This window comes from Nannobrachium achirus, assembly GCF_963921795.1.
Source record: "Nannobrachium achirus genome assembly, chromosome: 7".
Taxonomy (NCBI): Eukaryota; Metazoa; Chordata; class Actinopteri; order Myctophiformes; family Myctophidae; genus Nannobrachium; species Nannobrachium achirus.
This window is the reverse complement of record NC_137816.1, coordinates 57182008-57205364: the sequence shown is the minus strand read 5'-3', so window position 1 is coordinate 57205364 and position 23357 is coordinate 57182008. Positions and strand designations below refer to the sequence as shown.

The 23357-nt window shown below is 42.1% G+C and overlaps 1 protein-coding gene across 1 annotated transcript in view; it reads left to right on the top strand.

The window, feature by feature from the left end:
• LOC308288866 (insulin-like growth factor 1 receptor) overlaps positions 1–23357 on the top strand; it is a gene marked incomplete at both ends in the record, with an annotated part of 95763 nt that overhangs the window by 36912 nt on the left and 35494 nt on the right. Inside the window, 3 exons of the mRNA XM_080730341.1 lie at positions 17956–18265; positions 18469–18608; positions 21322–21466. Coding sequence (XP_080586467.1) covers positions 17956–18265; positions 18469–18608; positions 21322–21466 — 595 coding nt within the window. The remainder of the gene's footprint in view (positions 1–17955; positions 18266–18468; positions 18609–21321; positions 21467–23357) is intronic.

Below are 23357 nucleotides of genomic sequence, written 5' to 3'. Positions count from 1 at the left end.
AGAGTTGGCCATAGATGGGAAAAAGAACTCATCAAGTACAGTGCAAATCAGGTCTGTATAAGCATAGTGAAGTGATATTGATGTAGTGATATTGATATGAATTCCAAATGTTATCAGATTATTCTGTGGCACCCCTGGACTGGCAGCACCACGGCACCCACTTTGGGAAACCCTGCCCCATTCATCAGCAGTGCTCCGGCATGCTGTTTTCAGAAGGTGCGCACCCTGTCCAGACTCGTCCAGACTGTGCAGTCCCTTGTCCTACGAGCATTAATGCTGTCTGTGTGTTCCTCTAACCCCAAACACCTGACGACAGATGAGCACAAACCCAGTCATTACCAAAGAATGGACAACAATTTAGAGTGCGGTTCCCAGTGTAAGCGCTCTGTGTGTAATCAGTCCACCCACGGCTGTGTACTCTGCTCCAATGGGTTCCCAAACTTTTCAGGCTTCTAACCTCCCCCTGGGGACTTCCCCTAGGGCTGTCATAAGGGCTGTCACGATTATGACATTTTACATGACGATTAATTGTCACTCAAATAATTGCGATTAACGATTTAATTGTGTTTTTGTCGTTGACTATTACATTTCTGCTTGGCTTTTAGGCTTTGAATGGCTTTGAATGGCAGAAATGACACCTAAATATACAAATACGTTATTGACATGTTTGACAACTTTATACTTTAAAAAGAACATTGATTGTGGAAATGGATCGGCTATTATTATGATAGTGATTATGTGAAATAATTTCATTTAGACGATTGTGTAATTGTGACAGGCCTAACCTCCCCCCCACCCTGACAAGCAGTAGTTGTCCATGCGTCAGATACATATTGTGACGACAATTTGGCATTGGTCTTAAAAGTCCTCAAATTGTATCTTTGGTAATGTGGAGATCCCTGTATACACCTATTCTATATGTTGGCTTTTGAGTGAGAAAAGAATGTTGCACATTAAATCTAATCGGCGCATAGAGCTGAGAGAAAGTGATGACGGAGCAACAAGGGTAACTACCAGAGGGGACCACAATGTACCATTCAGATGTAGTGTGTTTTGGGGAAACAGTCTTCTCTGTCAGAGCCTCCCACCCCTGGATTAGCATCCCTACTGAAGTAAGAGAGACCACCAACTATTTGACCTTCAAATTCAACCTTAAGAGATGGCTTAAAGCAAACTAAACTTGTAATCATGGGTAATTACCATCTCTTATTTGTCACTGGTGTCATCTCTCATATATTTTACTGTAATTGTTCCGTCTCCTGTACAGTGTGTACTTGTCTTCTCTTGTGTTGATGTCTGTTTTTGTATGGATAGTTATATCAGCACTTTTTTAACAGCTTAGACTTGGGCGGTATGGATATTTGGTTATCGCGGTATCTCCCCCCAAAAAGTTGTTTTGAATGAAATAAAAACATATAAAAACATTAACGGTAATGAACTCGACACCGCGGTATGCATTACACCAGTGGTTCTCAACCTGTGGATCAGGACCCCATGGGGGTCCCCAAGTTATTTTGGGGGGTCCTCAGATGATTAACCTAATGTGCAACATTGTTTTCTCATTCAACAGTAAACAAACCAACGTAACGTTTAAGTGTATATAGAGGCTTATGCACATTTCTAAAGTGACAATTTAAGGAATTTTTAATACTTGCAGTTATTGCACTGAGCTCTGCTGCAGGGACTACAGGTGAAAATGAGCTTCTGGCTAACTCTGGCTCATTTACATGGATGTGAAAACTGACATGTTGATTAATGTGCACTGTCCCTGGTAAATCAATAAATAAATCATCTGGGGACCCCCCCAACATTATTTGGGGACCCCCAGTACTTCTGCATCTCCTCTTGTTTGTTTGTTTTGTGGAGCTGCGGTCCCATCGAAACGGGACAAAATACCTAAGCCCTTTGGGCAAGACAGAAAGAACACAGAGAACTGTCTGTTACCAAGCGATAAGACTTTTGAATAAATAGTGTTCCGCCATACACAAAGGTGATGTTTTGTGGGATGCTCTCAAGATAGGCTTTTTCTATTTCATCAAATTAAAAGCACCCTTTTATTGAACATTTTAGCTTTTTATTATGTGATGTTTTATTTATATTTTCTTTTCTACAAATGCAGTCTAGTTTTCTCTTTTCTACTAATGAACTGCAAGTCTGAGGAGCCCTAGCAAATGAATTTCACCCTTAATTTACTCTAAAGTATTTTTTAAGGTGTGACAATCTTTCTGACTGACCTATAAGTGCTTAGTGTATGTTTAATAATAAAAATCTAAATCTAAAAAGCAATGTGGAGTAGAAGTACAATGATAGAACATTGAAAATACTCCAGTAAAGTAAAAAAAAAAAGAAAAGAAAATCCATGTACAGTACTTGAGTAAATGTACTCAGTGAATTGAATGCATTGTTTTCCATGAAGGACAGATTATTCAAACAGGCTGGACAACAAAACACAACACAACACACACACACACACACACACACACGCACGCACGCACGCACGCACGCACGCACGCACAACACACACACGCACACTACTCTGCTGGTTCATTGGTTGATTCACTGACTGTGTGTGTGTGTGTGTGTGTGTGTGTGTGTGTGTGTGTGTGTGTGTGTGTGTGTGTGTGTGTGTGTGTGTGTGTGTGTGTGTGTGTGTGTGTGTGTGTGTGTGTGTGTGTGTGTGTGTGCGCGCGTGTGCGTGGAATGGTATGACTCCATATCAAGGTTATCTCACAACCTAATCAGAATGGGGTCGTGTGTATGTATGTCTGTATGTCTGTATGTCCCAATGTCTTGCATCTGCAACTCCACGTTCAGCAGTTGTTCAATTGTCTCAAAAACATAATACAAAAATCAACAACGCATGTTCCTTGCTGACCATCAACTTTTTTTTTTTTTTTTTTTTTTTTTTTTTTATATGAGGGCGCGATTTCTAGATGTGAGCGGCCGCGCAGCGGCCGCAAACTTCTAGTTATAGTAAACGAAAACTAACTAAAAAACGAAAACTAGAATGGAAAAACATTTTAGTTAACTGAAATAAAAATAAAATCTAAGCTTTTTTAAAAAACGAAAACTAACTGAAACGGTATTGTGTGTTTACAAAACTAACTAAAATAAACTAAAATTATAGAGAAAATCTCCTTAGTTTTCGTCTTTTGTCTTTTGTGGAAATAAAAAATAAAAAACACCAGTTGGTGAGGTCAAAGAGAGAAGTTGTATGTCTCAACATTCCTGCCACTCTCAACAATATGATGTTTTGTTGATTTTCTTTATTAGACAATACTTTTTCCGGAGCTTTTTTAATCTCACCCCTGACAAATACCCCATATTACGTAAAAGACTAAAACTAACACTAAAACTAATAAAAACTAAACTAAAACTAAGCATTTTCAAAAAATAAAAACGAAACGAAACTAGCAACCTCACTTTAAAAACGAATTAAAACTAAACTGTAATTGAATACAAAACCTCAAAACTAATAAAAATAAAAACTAATGGAAAAATCCAAAACTATTATAACCTTGCTCCATATCATTGTTCTCTCCATTCATGAAGTAGACAGTGGTGGAAAAAATACTCAAATGTTTTACATTTTGAAATGCATTGAGAATTGACTAATATCTCATGATGTTCAGTCAACTAAAACTAGACTAATATCTCCTTCTCTCTGCCCTTGGTAAATTGTCTGTCCGACTCCTAACGATAATATACAAATATTAGAATATAAACAAATAAGCAGGAAGGAGGGTGATTTAGGAAGCAGGAGGGTGTAACCAGATAAGGGTAGGTAGACACACACGAGCATGTGCGTGCGTGCGTGCGTGCGTGCGTGTGTGCATGTGTGTGTGCGTGCGTGTGGCGAGGTCAGCCGGTGAGAATTGCGTTGGTCCTTGGGGGGATTCGAGGGGGGAGGGGTTTTGTTTGTTGTGTCTGGAGAGTCGCACACTGTCTGCACGAACTGCTGTGTATGTGTGTGTGTGTGTGTGCGTGTGTGTGTGTGTGTGTGTGTGCGTGTGCGTGTGTGTGTGTGTGTGTGTGTGTGTGTGTGTGTGTGTGCGCACAGCGGTACAATTCATTTCTATCCACGAGTTTCCAACGCCCCATAGTGCATTGCGCAGACGCTGTACCGAGCTTCTGGCGCCGCACCCGAGTGTGATTTACAAGCTCACAACAGGCTGCATCTGCGACGCGACGTGAGCTTGTATGTCTGCTGTTAAACCGGAAGTGTGGTGCAAACAGGTCCAAATAATCTCCAGTAAACTCCCGCGGAAACAGGTGGATAATTTCCTATTTTGGTTCAGTTTTTACCCTCTTGGAAGAACGTTATGGATTTCCCTGTGTGTCGTCCTACTGTGGTCTCTCTCTCTCTCTGGCTGTGGTCCTACTGTGGTCTCTCTCTCTCTGTCTGTGGTCCTTGTTTGTCTCTCCTTCTGCGGTCCTTATTTCTCTCTCTCTATGTGGTCTTGTGTTTTTGTCTCTGATGTCTGTGTGTATTTTCCGCTCTGTTGTCCCTGTTGTAAAGAGCCTTTAAACCACATGGTGATGTCACCACCCAGAGCACCCACACACCTCTACCCAGAGCACCACACACACACACACACACACACACACACACACACACACACACACACACACACACACACACACACACACACCTCTGTGTTTCTATCCAATGAAAGTTGACTGCATACAAACTGCATTGTACACACCTGGGAGCTGCTCACTAGACTGCTACTGCCCTGCTCATAGGCAACACCAGAGACTTGAGCTAGCGACCTGTGCTCCTCTAAACTTTTGTTTAGTTTTGATGTTGTGAGTTTTTTCACTTCCAAGCTTTTCAGGGCTTGATTCAGAGGGAAGTGTGCACGCACGTCAGTGTTGATTTTGTCGACTAAAAATGTTTTTTTTTTCACTGACGAAAACGAAATAAAAACGAAATAAAAAACTAAGCTGTGATGACTATAACTAAGACTAAATATATTGACAATTTCTTCAACAAAATAAAAACTAGACTAAAACGTTATGGAGGGACTAGTGGAGAATAGAGTCATTTTATGTTGTGAAAATAGCCGATCTACAAGCTCACAACGCGTCGCAGCGCGACGTGTTGTGAGCTTGTAGATGTAGATCGGCTACTGCACGCAACCAAGTGTAAAATCAGTCATTACGATGCCATCAAGGCCTGCCAAAATACATTTTAGTTGACTAAATCAACTGTAGATTTAGTCGCCTAAAATCTTATAATATTTAATCGACTAAAATTCACCTAAAACTAAAACATTTCAGGTGACAAAATTATGACTAAAACTAAATTAAATTTTATTCAAAAGACTATGACTAAAACAAAATCAAAATCTGCTGTCAAAAACAACACTGACGCACGTTAGTCTATATCCGGCTCTTTTTATGTTCTGCAGTCTCCTCTCTTCTCCTCATCAGCACTAACTGACTGTAGGTACTGTAGCTGTGGGTTTGAACCTGTTCAAAAAAACACTTTGAAGTGACAGGGAGGTGGGAACACTTTTAAGCATTTTTAAGTAATTCACCTTTGAAGTGTAAAGCCGGTCTTTTGTTTCAAGTGTTGTAGGGCTTTTCCTTCCTGTCCCATTTGTCTTCCAAGCTCTTGTCTATTAATAATGTAGTCTCGTTGGCCACGATACGATCATACTCACTCAGTAATATCTCATGAAGCCCTCCCCTCTGACAGCCATATGTGTAGTTCTGAGATAAATTATTATTATAATAATGCATGACCCCAGCCATTGAACACAGCTGTAGCAGCTGTACTGTACACTTCACTTAACGGTTGTTTTGTTCCTGTGTCTCGGAAGGAAGAATCGAGAACAAGGATTAAATGGATGGAAAGGGGAGTAAAAGAAGCGAAAAAAGAGCGTAGCAAAGAATAAAGGAAAGCAGGGAATCTTTTATTGATGTAACTTTTATTCAAGCAGAGGAATGAATGGGGGAAAGCAACTGTGACACATTGCTACAAATCCTGTATAATCTAATCATTTTGGGCATGAACGGGAAGTTGACAAGTGCATTTACAGTAAATCCGATAATTATCTACCATGCCTGTTCCAAATCATGTATACTTTACATGTTATTTTAACATTTTGATCGTGCTAGTCTGGAAGTCTTTCAGAGTTAAACCAACACTCTGGTTTTGACTCTGTCTTAAATACTAAGGACCCTATTTTCGTCCATGCCTTACCCCTTATCCCTTTTTTTTTTACTATTTTGAAAAACATTTTAAAATTGTAGATCAGCTATTTGAAATATTTAAAATGGGCCCTATTCTCGTCAGTGCTTTGCCTTTTTTTTACTATTTTGAAAAAATAAATAAATAGTTCAAATAGATGTCTACAAGCTCACAAGGTTTCATGGTGGTTGGCTATTTGAAGTAAAATGTTTTTTTTTTTTCAAGGGGTAAGCGATGGACGAAAATATAGCTCTGTCTCTCCATGCGAGGATAGAATGAGGGAGTGTGTGTTGTGTTCCGGTATGTCTCTCTCTCTCACACACACACACACACACACACACACACACACACACACACACACACACACACACACACACACACACACACACACACACACACACACGAAGACTACAACAATCAGGGTTCCCACGGTCATGAAATTCCTGGAATTATTTTGAAATTAGAAAAAAAAAATCCAGTACTGGAAAAGTTTTGGAATTGATCAAGGGTCCTGGAAGGTCCTGGAAAAAAATAGCTTGGCATTGTCTTTTTTTAATACCTCTGAAATGACAAATTAAACATGGGCCAAATTGTCAAATATTAGAGGCAGAAGTTGCGAGGCGTTGGGAGCATGTAGATCTGCTATTTTCACAATAAAGCCTTGTCAAACAACATTCCTCTACTCTCAGAGCTCGTCAGGGTGTGTGGGGGGGTCCTCAGTTAAAACATGATTATTTCGGGGGTCACGGCCTGAAAAGGTTGAGAACCACTGGCATACACTACCTGTCTTTGGGCATTGCGCATAGGAGTAAGCGACTCGTTATTGAGCTGAATTATTGTTATTTAGTCCTGGAAATTGGGTTAAATATTCTGGAAAAGTTTGGGTAATTAATTGGTAAAAATGTGTGGGAACCCTGAACAATGTCCAACCATAAACACATTTTACCAGAAAGGAAGGTGAGAGTTATTCATTTTCATTATTTATTATTAATTATGCTGTTGTATATTATTATCCAACTTACTGTTGCACTACTGATATTTGTCAATTTAATTCAATTCAAAGGAGCTCTATTGGCATGAGAAAACCAAATCAAAAGGGGAACAAAGCAATCAAAACAAAAATAGTGTATGTACAAATACATATTGAATATAAATAACAATAAGATAACATTGTAAACAGAGCTGTGTTACTTTGCAACTTTGAGGGGAGACTATCTTAAACTATAAAAATGTTAAATCTTCTCTCAGAAATAGTTATACATCCATATAGGAGAGGTTAGCTTGGGATAAACTTGTGAAAGTTGACTGCAGTATTTTGATGTTTCACGCTGTATAAAACCTTTGTGACAAGTAGCAGCAATTTATTCAATTGTAATTGAATTAAAGTTAGTTTATCTGTTTGTACAAACATTATTTCTATGTACCGAGGTCGTTTGTCTCCCGTTCCCAGGACACAATCGGTGATGTACGGACCTTAATTATTTATGAAAGCGACAAGAGGGGCCATGGTTCTGTTGAAGGATACAAGATTTATTTTAGTTTGTTTTTGTTTTTCACATGGATATGATAGCATTGTTGTCGGGCAGAAAAACTTGTATGTCCAAAGCTGTTACTTTTCACAATTCAAGTTCAAGTTCAGATCTAAAAAAATGTGTCACGTTTTGAGCCATGTTTGCTACTTTAGTATGACAGTATTAAAAAATAAATAAAGTAACAATCCATAGTTTAACTATGGAGATAAGAGTCTTCTGCTCGACAGCAGCAATGTTGCATATTACTCTGTTCTACAGTGGTCTGTTTAACCCATTTAGGCCTAGAATTATTGAATGCTTTAACCAGTGCCGCGCTGCGAGCTTGTAGATCTGCTATTTTTGAAAAAGTCGTGAAAATGTGTGCAAATCTTTGACTATATGTATTTTCAAAGCAAACATTTGTAACTCAAATTTTGCTTCTGGGTGGTCCCTGGATTCGAGATCCGTGGCCAAATAAATATTATTTTGGGGATCCTTCACATGAAAAGGTTTGAGAACCACTGACATTGTAGTCTCTCAAGAACAGACTAACTGAGCTCCAGTCAAATGAAAAGGACCTTTTCTTTGACGATGGCTGGCCAGATTGCTGACATAGAAACATAGTTTTTTTCAAAATAATCTTAGAAGGATTCAAAAGACACTTATAGAATCGTGTCAAAATTTTAATTTTCGCGATTTTTCAAAAATAGCAGATCTACAAGCTCGCAGCGCGGCACTCGGTGCCGCGCTGTGAGCTTGTATATCTGCTATTTTTCAATGGTTAAAGCATAAAATAATGATACACAATATAGTGTACCCGTTCTGAATGGGATAAATCTCTCGCCATCGAAGATAAATCCTTGTGTTGACGCTGTGTCGCAGTTCATAATCACAATCACAATATCCAGGGTGGTTACCAAAACAGTGCTGCTGCTTTATCATAATCATATTACTCCCCCCCCCCCACCTCAGCTGAGACAAACATCCTGGCTGTTGATGACTTCTACAGTAACGAGGTTGAAATCATATCCAGGGGAGGGACGTGATCTCAATGAGGATGTAATGTTAGATTAATGCGTATCACGTTGGATGCTTGTTTTTTTGTTCTCTGGTGAAAGTTGATCAGTGTCAAAGAGAGTCACATTATAGTAAACTGTGTGCTCGTGTTCTATTTTTTTCCCCTAAAAGTTTTGATCCCACGATTTTGTAGCCCATTTTTTCACCCGGTGTCTTATTATCTAAATGTAATCCTGGGTGCTACACTCCCTCTGCCGACCCGGGCAGAGCTACGGACTGACCTCATGCTTCCTTCTATGCATGAGGAGTCCAAGTCGCTTCTTTTCACCTGACAGGGGGGAGTTTCCCTGGTTGGATGTAGCATGTGGAAGGAACGCATTATTCCAACCAGTTCCTTTCCCCTCCATCAGGCACCCTGGCTGGAGAGGGGGAGGCATTATAGAGACCAGGATTAATGCATGTTTTTTGTGAGGGTACCTACCCTAGGAGACACGGGGAGTTCATGCAAACACAACACAGAAAGGCCCTTTTACCAACCCCACCTAGGGTGTGGGCACTGATGACGCGGAGGAGAAAACACGCCCCCAGAAATCCCTGCTTATATGCTTTATTACTTATTAGTCTATCTTACGACGGTGTATGACCTATACCTAACACTTGAGCTACACTCTCAAGCAGTAGTGGAAGAACTAATAAAAGAACAAGTAAAAGACCGGTAAATCAAAATTCAATTGAGTAAAAGTACAAAAGTATTTGTATCAGAATATACTTTAAGTACAAAAGTAAAAATACTCATTGTGCAGAATGTCTCGTTTCACATGTTCAAAATGTATGAAAGGTAATTTGAAAATAGCCAATCTACAAGCTCACAACGTGTCACATTGCGAAATATACTGTAGGCATATATAGGGCTAAATTGGTCATCAACATCTACAAAGTAACTTGTAACTAAAGTTAAATAATCGAGGTTGAGTAAAATCTAAAATTTTTGCATTTTTCTTTTGAGATGTAGTGGAGTAAAAGTAAAATTATTGAAAATTGGAAATACTCCAGTAAAGTAAAAGTATCTCAAAATGGTACTGAAGTACAGTACCTAGTTACTTTACACCACTGCTCTCAAGCCCCATCACCAGTGAACTTTGATCGATGCTTAGTATCGCTTACCTGGATGAATGTATTCTTACCTGGATCACTGAATGGTTGGCTGATATGTGTTTGTGTAGTCTGTATTCTGTATGATCCTCTTATCTTTCTATCTATATACAGTACCAGAAGAAATCGTCTCGCCTCAGCGTTGCTGATAATAAAGTAATAATTCTCAATCGATTCTGAATCACAGATAATAAGAATCGCAAATTTAGTTTTTACACAGATCGATCGTTTTCCCCCCAACAGCCCTAATCTAGATGGATGGATGCTCTGCAGGTGTTTAATGCCTGAAGGGAAACTGCTTTAAAAACAAAACAACAACATTCTATTGGCGTGTGTACATGTGGTAGTGTGTCTGTCTATGCATGCCTGTCCGTTGGCTGAATCATGAATCATGTGTGTACATGCCTCTCTGTGTCAGTGCCGTGCGTGCGTGCGTGTGTGGCTGTCACAGGCTGATATAGATCATCATCGTCCTCGCCACTCCTTGGATGATCCTGTAATATTGTGTTTCTGTGTGAGCAGTGAGCAAATCCAATTCCCCATAAGTATGGCTGTCACGATTATGACATTTTACATGACGATTGTCACTCAAGTAATTGCGATTAACGATTTAACTCATACCCTGCCAAAAAATATGTTTCTATGATAAAAACGTCTTTAAAACGTCTTTTTCACTATGGACCTCCCTGCCAGACGTCTTCTGAACGTCTTTTAAAAAAAAAAAAAAAAGAAAAATTGAAAAAAAATGTTTTGAAAAAAAATTTTTTGGACCTCCAACAGTGTACTAGGCATGATCGCGATCGCGAAATTGCATGTTTAACCCCCATACCAACCCCATCTTTCAAACATGGCAGCCATGTTTGTTTACATTTGAAGAAAACATAAGGGCCCCTTTCTCCTGAATGCCTGAACGGATTTCCAAGCGGATTTTTTTGTTTGAAAGCTGTGAAAAGCATGCACATGCATAGTGCATGATCTGTGCACGAATGTGTGCACCAGCGTGCACACTATTTTTTTAACCCTTTGTTGGTGAACCGGCAATATAAGAGGTCATCCCACTTTAAATATGGCACCGACTGAGTTAATTGTGTTTTTGTCGTTGACAATTACATTTCTGTTTGGCTTGTAGGCTTTGAAGTTGCACATGGCAGATATAACACAAAACCTAACTATACAAAGAAATGACTGACATATTGACAACTTTGACAACACTGATAGTGTAAATAGCCGATCTACAAGCTCACAAGGCGTCGCGATTGTGAGCTTGTAGATCTGCTATTTCCACTATTTTTGAACATGTTTAAAAATGTATGAAAAATGTTCAACAGGGAAACGATTATGACTATTATGACAAAATAATTGTAACTATGTAAAAATATTTGCGATTAAAGGATTATGTAATAATAGTGACAGGCCTACTCATAAGTGAAAACTCAACCGTTAACCCATTTAGGTCTGTGGTTTTCAACCAGTGGTCCTTGCGTGGATATTTATCACCATATCGCCCACCCCTATATACTGTGCATGCCCCCGGGCACAGCACTAGGAGTATAAAGTAGCAATATACAGTGGTGCTCCATGGAGAGTCCCGCTCCGCGGTCACACTTGTTTGGCAGGTGGATGATGGGCAGGTGAGTTATGTGCTGTCTCAGGTGAGTTCCCACACTACCTGCAGATGGTAGAGAGTAGATGGAAAGAGAGAGAGAGAGAGAGAGAGAGAGAGAGAGAGAGAGAGAGAGAGAGAGAGAGAGAGAGAGAGAGAGAGAGAGAGAGAGAGAGAGAGAGAGAGAGAGAGAGAGAGAGAGAGAGAGAGAGAGAGAGAGAGAGAGAGAGAGAGAGAGAGAGAGAGAGAGAGAGAGAGGTGGACAGACAGACAGACAGGGGCCAGAATGAGGGCAGGTAAAGGAGGGATGTTTCTCCAACCCATTGACCTTTAGAGCTCAAAGACCCAAAAGAGAAATTGGATAAAAGCGTGGCGCACAAAAGCAGTGGAAATAGCTGATCTGAGCTTGTAGATCGTCTATTTTCAAATGGGTGAAATGTATACAGAGCTGAAGTGGTTACTGTATGTTTTGTATTATCAAAATCTACAAAGTAACTAAAATTTTCTAATAATTGTAGTGGAGTTAAAAGTACAATATTTGCCTTTGAGATGAATTGGGGTATAAGTACGTATAAGAGTTGAAAAGTAATGCAAATTGGAAATACCTAAAAATTGTACTTAAGCACAGCACTTGAGTAAATGTACTTAGTTACTTTACAACACTGCCAGAGGGCACCATGAGGAATGCCTCTTGAACACATGGATATATCGTTCCACTCCTGCGGATACATTTTCCACATAAAAACAAGCACTGCAATACATCCACATGTGTACAAATCACTCATAAAAAAACACTGTAGACAAACCCAAAAGCTTTCTTGTGGTGGCTATCCTTTTAGTTTACCTGGTGCCAGTGAAGTCTAGTGTCCTGTACCTTTTCCTATGCAAACCTCTAATAAAGTCTTCAATCAGGCAATTTTAAGATAAAAACAAAACAAAAACAAAAACCCTGAGCTGGATGACTGTCTGTAATGTAGTGCTTGGTACAGGCTAGGTGATGTCAAAGACGGATGCAAAAAAGTTTTGTGTTTTTTATTTATTTTTTTATTCTTGAATATGTTGACTGAGCTAGACCAGTGGGATGTGGACGGGGATACAGGGCAGAAAAACAACCTCACTTTCCATACAAACTCACAGCTTTGTTCTCGTCCCTCCATCCCTCCTCCCCTGAAACCTAAGGCAAGAAGACAAAGCTGTGACTCAGAGGAACAAGAGGGCTGTGTGTGTGTGTGTGTGTGTGTGTGTGTGTGTGTGTGTGTGTGTGTGTGTGTGTGTGTGTGTGTGTGTGTGTGTGTGTGTGTGTGTGTGTGTGTGTGTGTGTGTGTGTGTGTGTGTGTGTGTGTGTGTGTGTGTGTGTGTGTGTGTGTGTGTGTGCGCGCGTGCGACTGCGTGTGCGCGTGGGGGTCAGACCGATACCTCTCCTGTCTCACATGACTTCCTACCTGTTGGCAGTGGGACAGGTGTCCTCTCACATAGTAGGGAACACTACGGGAAATAATTGTGTCGTTTTGGGTGATTTTTCGAATTAAATCACTGCGCGCTTCCAATCATTCCAGGTGTCGAGAGTTTGCCTCACAGTCACAACAGCTGATGTATCACAGCGTTTCGGCGCCAGTTTTTGCTGTAGGTTGTGCCCGATGGGCTCATATTGAACAGAAATCAGAGCCTTCATCAGAGCCAATGGTTCTTAAACGTTTTGACTTCAAGGACCACCATAAATCTGAGAGTGTGCGTCCAGGGGCAGGGTATTTATTGCCTGGATAGCCATAACGTAACGTGAAACTCGACCGAGCCTCAAGCTTGCACCACTCCCCCACTCCCCCTCTACATTAACTACACCAGTCAGAATCAGTGACATCACTGATGACACTGATGACATCACTGGACTCCTCACCAGCACCACTCCGCCATTGAACTCAACTACACACTCAGAATCAATGACATCACTGATGACATCAGATTGTGTATAGGGAATACTACAGTATGAACAATGGGCTAAAACAGGGTTCCCCAATAGGCGGCCCGCGGGCCATTTTTGGCCCACGGGGGGCTACTGTCTGGCTCACACCAACCCCAGTAATAATGGTGGTATAAGAGCAGCAACAACACTAGTATATCTTCGTTGTCGGGTGGAATCTCGTATCTCCAAATTTGTACGTTCTTTCGCAAATCATACAAGGCCGTCGCACAAAAGTAGTGAAAACAGTAGATCTACAAGCACACAACGCCTCGCATTGCGAGGTGTTGTGTGCTTGTAGATCGGCTGTTTTCACTAGTTTAAATCATTTTTAAAATGATAAATGCAAAACAAACGGTTTTGGACATACAAGATTTTCACCCGACAACAACGATATCTGAACTGTCACTGGAGGAGCGGGAATGCCACCGTCGCCCCCTGCAATGTTGTGGCCCTCGGCTTGGTACCCTAGACATAATTCGGCCCTTGGGGAAAACTATGTGGGGAACCCTGGGCTAGAACAATAGTGTGGTTGCCCTACTCGCAACCACACTAATAAAAGCCTGGGTACCGAGGCTAGCCCTGCTTTGCACACAGACACCAACCAGTAGGTGGAGCTGGGGAGCAGACACAGTGCCCCACTGTGTGCACAGTCTGCACACAGACTCAGTAGGTGGCCTGTGAGTGTAGTCGGTGCACAATGACCTCTCTACTTAATGAGCTGAAAACTAACTGTCTAGCACACAAACAGCTTTGTTCTGCCCGAGTAAACACAGCCTATTTTGTGTGTGTGTGTGTGTGTGTGTGTGTGTGTGTGTGTGTGTGCGTGCGTGTGCGTGCGTGTGTGTGTTTGTTGGTCGTCTGGCTGGACTCATTACAGGGCTGACCCCTGTGAACCCACTGGTATCGACCGTGAACCGTGAACAATTTAGACCACAACACGCTTTTTTGCTGCTATACTTGTGAAGATATTTCATTTTTAATTTCCGTTGAACTATCTATCTATAAATTAGCCAAATCTATGTCCTTCTGTCTGTCTGTCTGTCTGTCTGACAGACAATAATCCTCTACGTGTGTGATGGGTAGCCAATCAGAAGGCCATAAAAGGGCGTATGTCCGACACAACTTTTAGAAGTGGTGGATTGGTGAGCTTTACGTGACATTTCGGCCAATCAGGGTATAAATAGAGAGGTAAGGCATAAACGGGTAAGGACTTCTGTCCATCTGTTTGTCTGTGTTTACGTCATCCAATGGGAAAACGCTTGAAACCATCAACAGCTAATGAGGGACCAGCATTCTTGGTCAGACACATGGTCTAGACATCAACATCAACAAGTGTGACCTGATATACATAACACAAGGCGTGCTCTGCTGGCGCACAAATAGGTCATACATGGCCACAAGTGCACAAGGCACAAGTTGGTCCCTCGACAGTGTGTGTGTGTGTGTGTCTGTGTTTACGCCCGTGGCCAATCACAGGCCATGGGTTCGTTGCCAATTAGAGTGGGGTAAAGAGTGAGGTCATAACATGGGGGTATATATCAGGGCCAGGAGATGGGCCAATCTCCACAATTGGTCAAGTTTCAAGTACATCATAATATCTTGGTACAAAACGGGCGAAGCGGGCGTAAACCTCTAGTTCCTTTGAAGGACCAAAAGTAAAAGTATGCATTAATGCGTTTCACAAGGTATTATAGTTATATATAAGATCTATTAAAGTCAGTCGCGTTGTGAGCTATTTGACACGCACACACACACACACACACACACACACACACACACACACACACACACACACACACACACACACACACACACACACACACTCACTCACTCACTCACTCACTCACTCACTCACTCACTCACTCTGTAGCTACTGTAGTTTGTGGTGTCCACACACACACACACACACACACACACACACACACACACACACACACACACACACACACACTGTCATAAAGTGGCACTTTTCTGTGCACTGATTTAACACTGTCATAGAGCAGCACTCTCCCTGCACACAGGCTGATTTGAAGGCCACATTCAAAGGTGTTTCTTGGTGTAATGGTGAGTAAGCCAATGTTGTTGGCGGCGGTAGTGTTGGAAAGCGTCCGTTGCCGAAAATCTGCTGTTAACTGGGCGGTGTGTACACTGTTGTAGGGAAGCGCCGAAAGCCCTTTCAACTGTCGGATAGCAGCGGTTTTGTTGTTGGAAAAACACAACAAAGCCATAGGCTATTTTTAGCACCATAGTAGCCGTCTGTCTGTGTCAGCTCTCAGGTGCGTTCAGCAACTTTAGTTTTTCAAAACCGACAAAACCTTTTTGGTGGAAGCATCTCTAGACAGCATTCCCAAACAGTAAGTCGGGAGTCGGGACACCATTTGTAAGGTTCACGGGTAAATTATTCCCTTTTCTTAAAAAAAAAAAAAGTATTTCATAAATGCAATAAAAAAAAAAAATCTAATAATTGCCATGAATAAAATAAGCTAAAGTTTAAGAAGTAGTGAAAATAGCAGATGTACAAGCTCACGACTCGTCGCTTGGCGCTGCGTTGTGAGCTTGCAGATCTCGACATCTAGTTTATCTTTTGGGTCTGGAGCTGAAACGTTTGGTAACCACTGATCTCAAGACCCAGGTAATGATAAAGCAAAAAATACAAACTGTTGCTGTTACCTAACCTTAACCCTAACCTCAGTAAAACTACTGTATGCCTAAACCTAACCCTAATCCTAACCCTAACCACCGTCGGGCGGCGATGCCTGCTGTTGCGTTGTTGGTGGCTGCCGGTCCACTGCCGGCAGTTACCCGCGACACTGTGCGGCTGCCGGTCCGTGTGGCGGTGCCTGCGGTGGTGGTAGATGTCGGTGGCTGCCGGTATACCAGTATACCGGCAGATGCTGTGGTTGGCAGTTACCAGCTCTACAAGCACACACAATTTCCAAATTTCAATACTTTTACTTCTACTCCACTACCTTTCTGAGGCACATGTTGTACTTTTACTCCACTGCAACTACTTTGTAGATCCTGGTTATCATTACGAAACCTACATTAACCACTTCAGCCCTATATACAGGGGTGAGATGCCATGGTCTCGCGTGGGCTCGGCGAGCCCACACTTATTTTGCTGCACGCACGCGCGCCTCATATGCACACTGATGCACACTAATTAACAATAGAAACAGCGTGTGCGCATGACGTCATAAATTTAGAGGACCCACACTTCTAAAATCCATATCACACCACTGCCTATATACATTTCTGACATTTGAAAATAGCAGATCTGCAAGCTCACAATGCGTCGCTATGAAACGCATTGTGAGCTTGTAGATCCACTATTTCAAAGTTTTTTATACATTTTGAAAACTTGTGAAACATTCTGCATAATGACTACTTTCTACTTTTTTACTTGAAGTATATTTAGATACCAATACTTTTGTACTTATACGTAGTAAGTACATTTAGAATTCCAGACTTTTACTTGCAACAGAGTATTTCTACATTGCCGTATTGATACTTTTACTTAAGTAAAACATTTGAGTACGTGTTCCACCACTGGTGGCACATACCTATAGTGCCCTATAGTAGTAAGACAATGACTTTGGCCTTTGTTGTGACAACCAAACGCATCATTACAAGCTTTGTTGTTATAGATCACAACCATACTGTGGTGAACAAAAGACCGTACAGGACATGTCACAAGGATAGATTGTTTGTGTACGTGTGTCTGCTTCTATGCTTGTCTTGTATATACTGTAAGTGTGTGTGTGTGTGTGTGTGTGTGTGTGTGTGTGTGTGTGTGTGTGTGTGTGTGTGTGAGTGTGAGTGTGAGACTTGTGTTTGCAGTATTGTCGCTTTTGTTGGAGCAAATCCAGTGGATTTTCTCTTTACATTGGTAGCAAACATACTGTAATGAATTTGGAGATTAGGGCTCTGCACACTATTGTAATTTCGCTGTGACACAATTGCAATATTGAGGCGTCCGGGACCCCTCGGGGGTCCTCCGAGTTTCTACATTGGGGACAACAAATCTTTGTGTGATAGGAACTTCTTCTTTTTACATTTACCACTTGAACCCTAGCATCCCTATTGCTATTTTCAGCAAAGAGGTTTGGGGTAACGGGGTTTTCCAATGTTTTAAGGAGTTAACTGCCTGAAAATACACATTAAACTCTGTTGACTCCATTGAGTCTCCGATTGGCCGGTCATCAAATTATTGGCTCAGGAATGTGAAAACAAAAAAACATCTTCAGGAATTCAAGGCTTCACGGGGTGTGTAATTGATAGAAAATATGAATGTTTTTTTTTAACATGACTCCAACACAACGCTACACATTGGCGGTACTGTCAAGCAAGCCTACGAAGCTGTCTATTAAAAAGATGAATATGCAACACAAATTTGGGGGTCCCTGATTTATTGGGGGTCCTTGGCCTGAAAAAATCCTTGTAAGACCCCAAGTCTAATCCATGCGTCCTTCTCTCTTTGTTTCTGTGTCTCGTTTTCCAAACCAACCAACAGAGTGTCCGGAGAAGTGCGGGCGCGAGCGGCGGGCGTGCACCCAGGAGGGCGAGTGCTGCCACCCCCAGTGCCTGGGCAGCTGCTGGGTGCCCGGCAGCGACCTGGCGTGCGTGGCGTGCGTGCACTACTACCACGAGGGCCGCTGCGTAGCCGACTGCCCCGCCGGCACCTACCGCTTCGAGGGCTGGCGCTGCGTCAGCCAGGACGTCTGCTCCCAGGTGCACCTGCCCGACTCGGACACCTTCGTCATCCACGCCGGAGAGTGCATGCCCGACTGCCCGTCCGGGTACACCCGCACCGACCCCGACAGGTGAGGCCACGGGGGCTTTTCTTTTTTTTTTTTAAGGTAGTCGTCAAAATTAACACCAGAGCATAGGTTGGAGAGCATATCATCTGGGGACTCCTTTGGGTGTCCCAACCCACAGGTTGAGAACCACTGGTTTAGATTAGAAGAACAACATGTAAAAGTGCTCTTCCCTTTCTCTCCCCTCCTCCTCTCCTCTCTCTCTGTAGCATGTTCTGTACAGCGTGTGATGGACTGTGTGATAAGATCTGCGATGAGAAAGTCACCATCGACTCTGTCAACGCCGCCCAGCTGCTCAAAGGCTGCACGGTCATCAAAGGCAACATCCATATCAACATACGCAGAGGATGTAAGTGTAGTAGCACGTACTACATCCATCGCTATTCGCGTTTTTTGGGGAGGGACAGCGCATATTAACTCATTGACTGCTCAGGGTTTCCTGCAGGAAAAAGTCTTGACCAGGGGGGGATCTCGCGCCCGCGCGAAGCGCGGGTGCTGAATTTTTTTGATAATTAATTAATTAATTCCAGTAATTAATTCACTTAATTTTTAATATTAATTCTTATTTTTGCCCTCAAAATAATAAGAGAACATTTTTTTCAAGGTATTTGTACTTTACTTGTCTATTTCCAGTTTTCAGTATTTTGATTCCTTCTACTCCACCACAATTTCGGATCCAAATATTGTACCTTTACTCCACTACAAAAACATACATTTTATTTGCATAGACCTGATTGCTTGTTTCTCTCACAAACAAAACATGGCAACGCTGAGCAAAGTTAGACGGTCGTTGTTGGAGATGTGTTTATCTTAACACACAAACACTTGCAAGCAGGCTGGACACACATGCAGCTCAGTAACGTGTGGATATGTGTCGCTGTTGGGAGGAAACGTCGGAAAAGCAGTGTTGATCACCAGCCCAGGAGTTTGTTCTGACTCTTTGAAAACAAAGACACACACGTGCCTCTCTACCTAGCGCTACTCCTGTGCCTGTTTTGGGGGATTGAGAAAACTCACAGCTAAAGACTAGTTTCTCCATAACAGTCACTTCATGTTCGCACAATGAGGCATGTCGCTTTACGGGTTGCATTGCGCGATTTTGAATTAGTTGCAGGCAGTTGAGCGCTCATCGCGTCCGGATGCACGTCTTTTTTTTGCATAATGTGAGCCTGTAGATTAGCGGTTTTCATCAAGCTCACACGCCAGCAAGCCTGCACTGCACAACGTTCGTACGGGAGGGACTGGGGGGGAGAGAGAGAGAGAGCGAGAGAGAGAAACGGAACACTATTGCCCCGTTCAAGTAGGCTAAAGAAACATATCCAATGTTAATGCAGGCAGCATGTAGGATCCGCATTTGCAAACTGTTGACTCGCTGGGAGGTGAAGATGATGAAAACTTTTTGTTGTGGTTCTCATCTGGCATCGCGTCCCATCGGACACATAGCGGCACTGTTAGCATGTCGGCTAATAATATAGCTCTCCCTCTCTCTGCAAGTGTGTGTGTGTGTGTGTGTGTGTGTGTGTGTGTGTGTGTGTGTGTGTGTCTAATGACGACGACGTGAAGTCTCTTTGCAAAAAAGGGGTATGGTGTATGCTCTGCACGCTGCAGCCATACAGCACAGCACAAAAGAATAAAAAATAACAACTATGTAACACAAATCTATCTGGTGTTAATGTGCGCTGATAGACAGCGCAGCGAGGCAGGATGCATGCACATTCTTGAACACATTCCAGAGCCGTGTCGCCTGCCTGTACGCTTTTAGGAGGAATTTTGCATCATTTTCCCTGGACGTCTGGCCGGGCGGGGGCAATATCAGACCGGGCGGGGCGCCCGGCCTATATAACGGTGGCGGAAACCCTGACTGCAACCAAAACTACTTTATAGTTAACCAAACTACTGCCAAACTTTTTTTCATTTTTCTTACCTTGGTATCCTTGGCGCTTAGTCTTTGGGTCCCGGGGGGAGTATGGTTTCAAAGCTGAAACTTAATTTGACTCAACACGGGGAAGCTCACCCGGCCCGGACACGGAAAGGATTGACAGATTGATAGCCTTTTCTCGATTCTGTGGGTGGTGGTGCATCGTTTTTCACATCATATTTATCTCACAAATAATAATAAGTAATCAAGCAAAAACACATTTAGAAAATCCGTACACATTCTCTATAGTCATGTGTTCAAGATGGACCTGACCGATTTCTTCAGATTTCATTCTGATTGGCTAAGATCGGATACCTGACCTGGTGAAGACCTCTGCTCAGTGTAGTAAAAGAATCCGCCGGTGCAAAACATTTTTAGCCCTGGGTGGATTTGGGTCTGGCCCCGCTCAATTGTGAATCCATTTCCTCACCCTGAAGAGTTGGGTGACCAATCAGGGCCCAGTACTGGTCTGGTCTAACCAATTGTGTCTAGAGACAATCTTTTTTTAACCCACCCAGTGGGGAAAACAATACAAAACTAAAAAAAAGTCTATAGAAGTACCAGACTCCACACAGTGTCTGACTACACGAGGCTAGAGCAATGGCACTCTTGTGTGGGTTGTTCCTTCGTTTCTCAAAATCACGAGATTTTGGAACTTGGCCTGACAAAACTTTTCAGTCGTGAGATATATTTTTTGTTTGTTTTTGTTTTTGCTTCAATCCATGAATATACGTGTCAGTCAGGTGTCCCTGGTAGAAAAACATTGTCCTATCCAGACAAAACAAAAGTTTTCTATTTCAGTGGTTCCCAAGCTTTTAGCTCAAGACCCAAAAGAGAAATTTGATCTTTACCCGGGACCATACGTTGCAAGCTTCTGTTTTATGTATTCGTGGAAATCATTAGATTTTCTCCATTTCATTTATTAAATACTTTTGAGAACTGTCGGAATTGATGAAAAGTTGTGATATATTTTCGTCTGAACCTTTTTGTAATCTTTTGAAATAAATATATATATATATATATATATATATATATTTATTTTTCAAGATAGAAACGCATGTTCAGTGCACAATGTACCTGTATATATGTGTATGACAGCAGGACCAGGACTGATTTTCTCTCTCTCTCTCTCTCTGTGTGTCAGATAACATCATGTCAGAGCTGGAGAGTTTCATGGGACTGATAAAGAGAGTGACAGGTTATGTCCGCATCACACACTCTCACACGCTGGTGTCGCTGTCCTTCCTCAAGAACCTCCGCTTCATCGACGGAGACGAACTTCTGGAGGAGTGAGTGTGACCGGGCTCACACACACACGCACGCACGCACACACAACACACACAGCACATTTACTGCAATCATTTACACCCTGAAATGTTGGATCATGAACACAACGCAACAGTCAAATGTAACTGAAGTGATCAGAAATTGTCCCAATCTAGGCCTCTTCCATCGTTGTTTTTCCCCCAATTAATTTTGAACCAGTTTAGAGTATTTCCACTAAACCTTAAAAGTTGGTTTCAAACTGGAACCAAAACTATTTTAATCAATGGCAAAAGCAAGCGAAAAATCATCTTAACTCATTGGTTGTTTACAGCCGAGGAAACCGAAGATTTTTCTATGTCTTTCACTGCTGGCTTCTCCTACCTGTTAACGCGGGCGCTAATCCAGTTCCCATCGTGCGCGATCGGACACTGCTATGCATCGTGTGTTCGCGTATTCCATCAGCTTCTCAAATCCGTTGAAATTTCAATGATCAATCCGTTCTCCATCTGTAAGCTGTGGTGTTTACACAGAAAGCTAACGGGCCGGAATAGAGGACGGACCATCTGCTTCCGGTTTGCGGCCTCAATGTTAATTGGGCCGCTCCATAATGTGTCCGTGTAGAAACCGATCCCGGAGCATTAGTTCCGTCCTATTTTAGTTCGGCTTCGATAAATTATTATTTTTTAATTAATGCTTATTAAATCTTCGGGTTCCTCGGGCATGACGGAGAAGCCCTACAAAGGGGTATTTTTTTGGCAGCAGTTAAAAAAGAAAAGGGAAACTATAACTTCCATTGATGATTGAATCTCCACCGTGGAATGGGCTCTTAGAGCGGTCATATTTGACACGTACGTTGAATCAAACTTGGGGCAACTGGGGACCCCTGCTCCTCAGGCAGGCCCTCAGCTGCAGCTGCCATTCATGACGGTTCTGGTTAAAACGGCTGTTCCGTGAAAGCACCAAGGTTGCAAGGATCTAGGACCAGTTCTAGAACCTATGTTATTTAGGTGGAAAAGGAGGCTGTATGGCCCTGTTTGAGAGACTGGTTTGATTGATTGATTTGATTGAATACTTTATTAGAAGTTTGCATAGGAAAATACACGGTCAACTAAAAGGATAAACACCGCAAGAAGGCTTTTGTGCTTGTTTAAATTATAGTTTCCACTTCTCCTCTGGGCTTCCCAGCAATGAGTGTTTGTTTGCGTTCCCTGTTCGTTGTTGATGTTTAGACCTGTACTGTAACCATTATTTTATACTTTAGCTATTGAAAAATAGCAGATATACAAGCTCATAGCGCGGCACCGAGTGCTGCGCTATGAGCTTGTAGATCTGCTTTTTTTTTTTTTTTTTTTTTATGAGATTTTTTTTGCAAATCTTTGAATACCGTATTTTCCGGACTATAAGGCGCACTTAAAAGCCTTTAATTTTCTCAAAAAACTACAGTGCGCCTTATAGTCCAGTGCGCCTTATATATGGATCATTCATTGACATTGACATTCCCTTTAGCACAGCTCCATCTGTTGGATGCATAACGCAACGGTAGCGTCTATTATGTGCGCCTTATAGTCAGGTGCGCCTTATATATGAAAACAGTTTGAAAATAGACCATTCATTGACAGTGCGCCTTATAGTCAGGTGCGCCTTATAGTCCAGAAAATACTGTATATCTTTTTTTAAGTGAACATTTGTAACTCAAATAGAGGGGGTCTAGGGGTCCTTGACATGAAAAGGTTTGAGAACCACTGACACAGAAACATGCGTTTTTCAAAAACCTTACACATTTAAAGAATCGGGTCGAAATATTCAAAGACTTGTTCACGATTTTGCAAAAATAGCAGATCTACAAGCTCATAGCGCAGCACTCGGTGCCGCGCTATGAGCCCATTCCCAAGATGCACCACGATCTGTCATGGA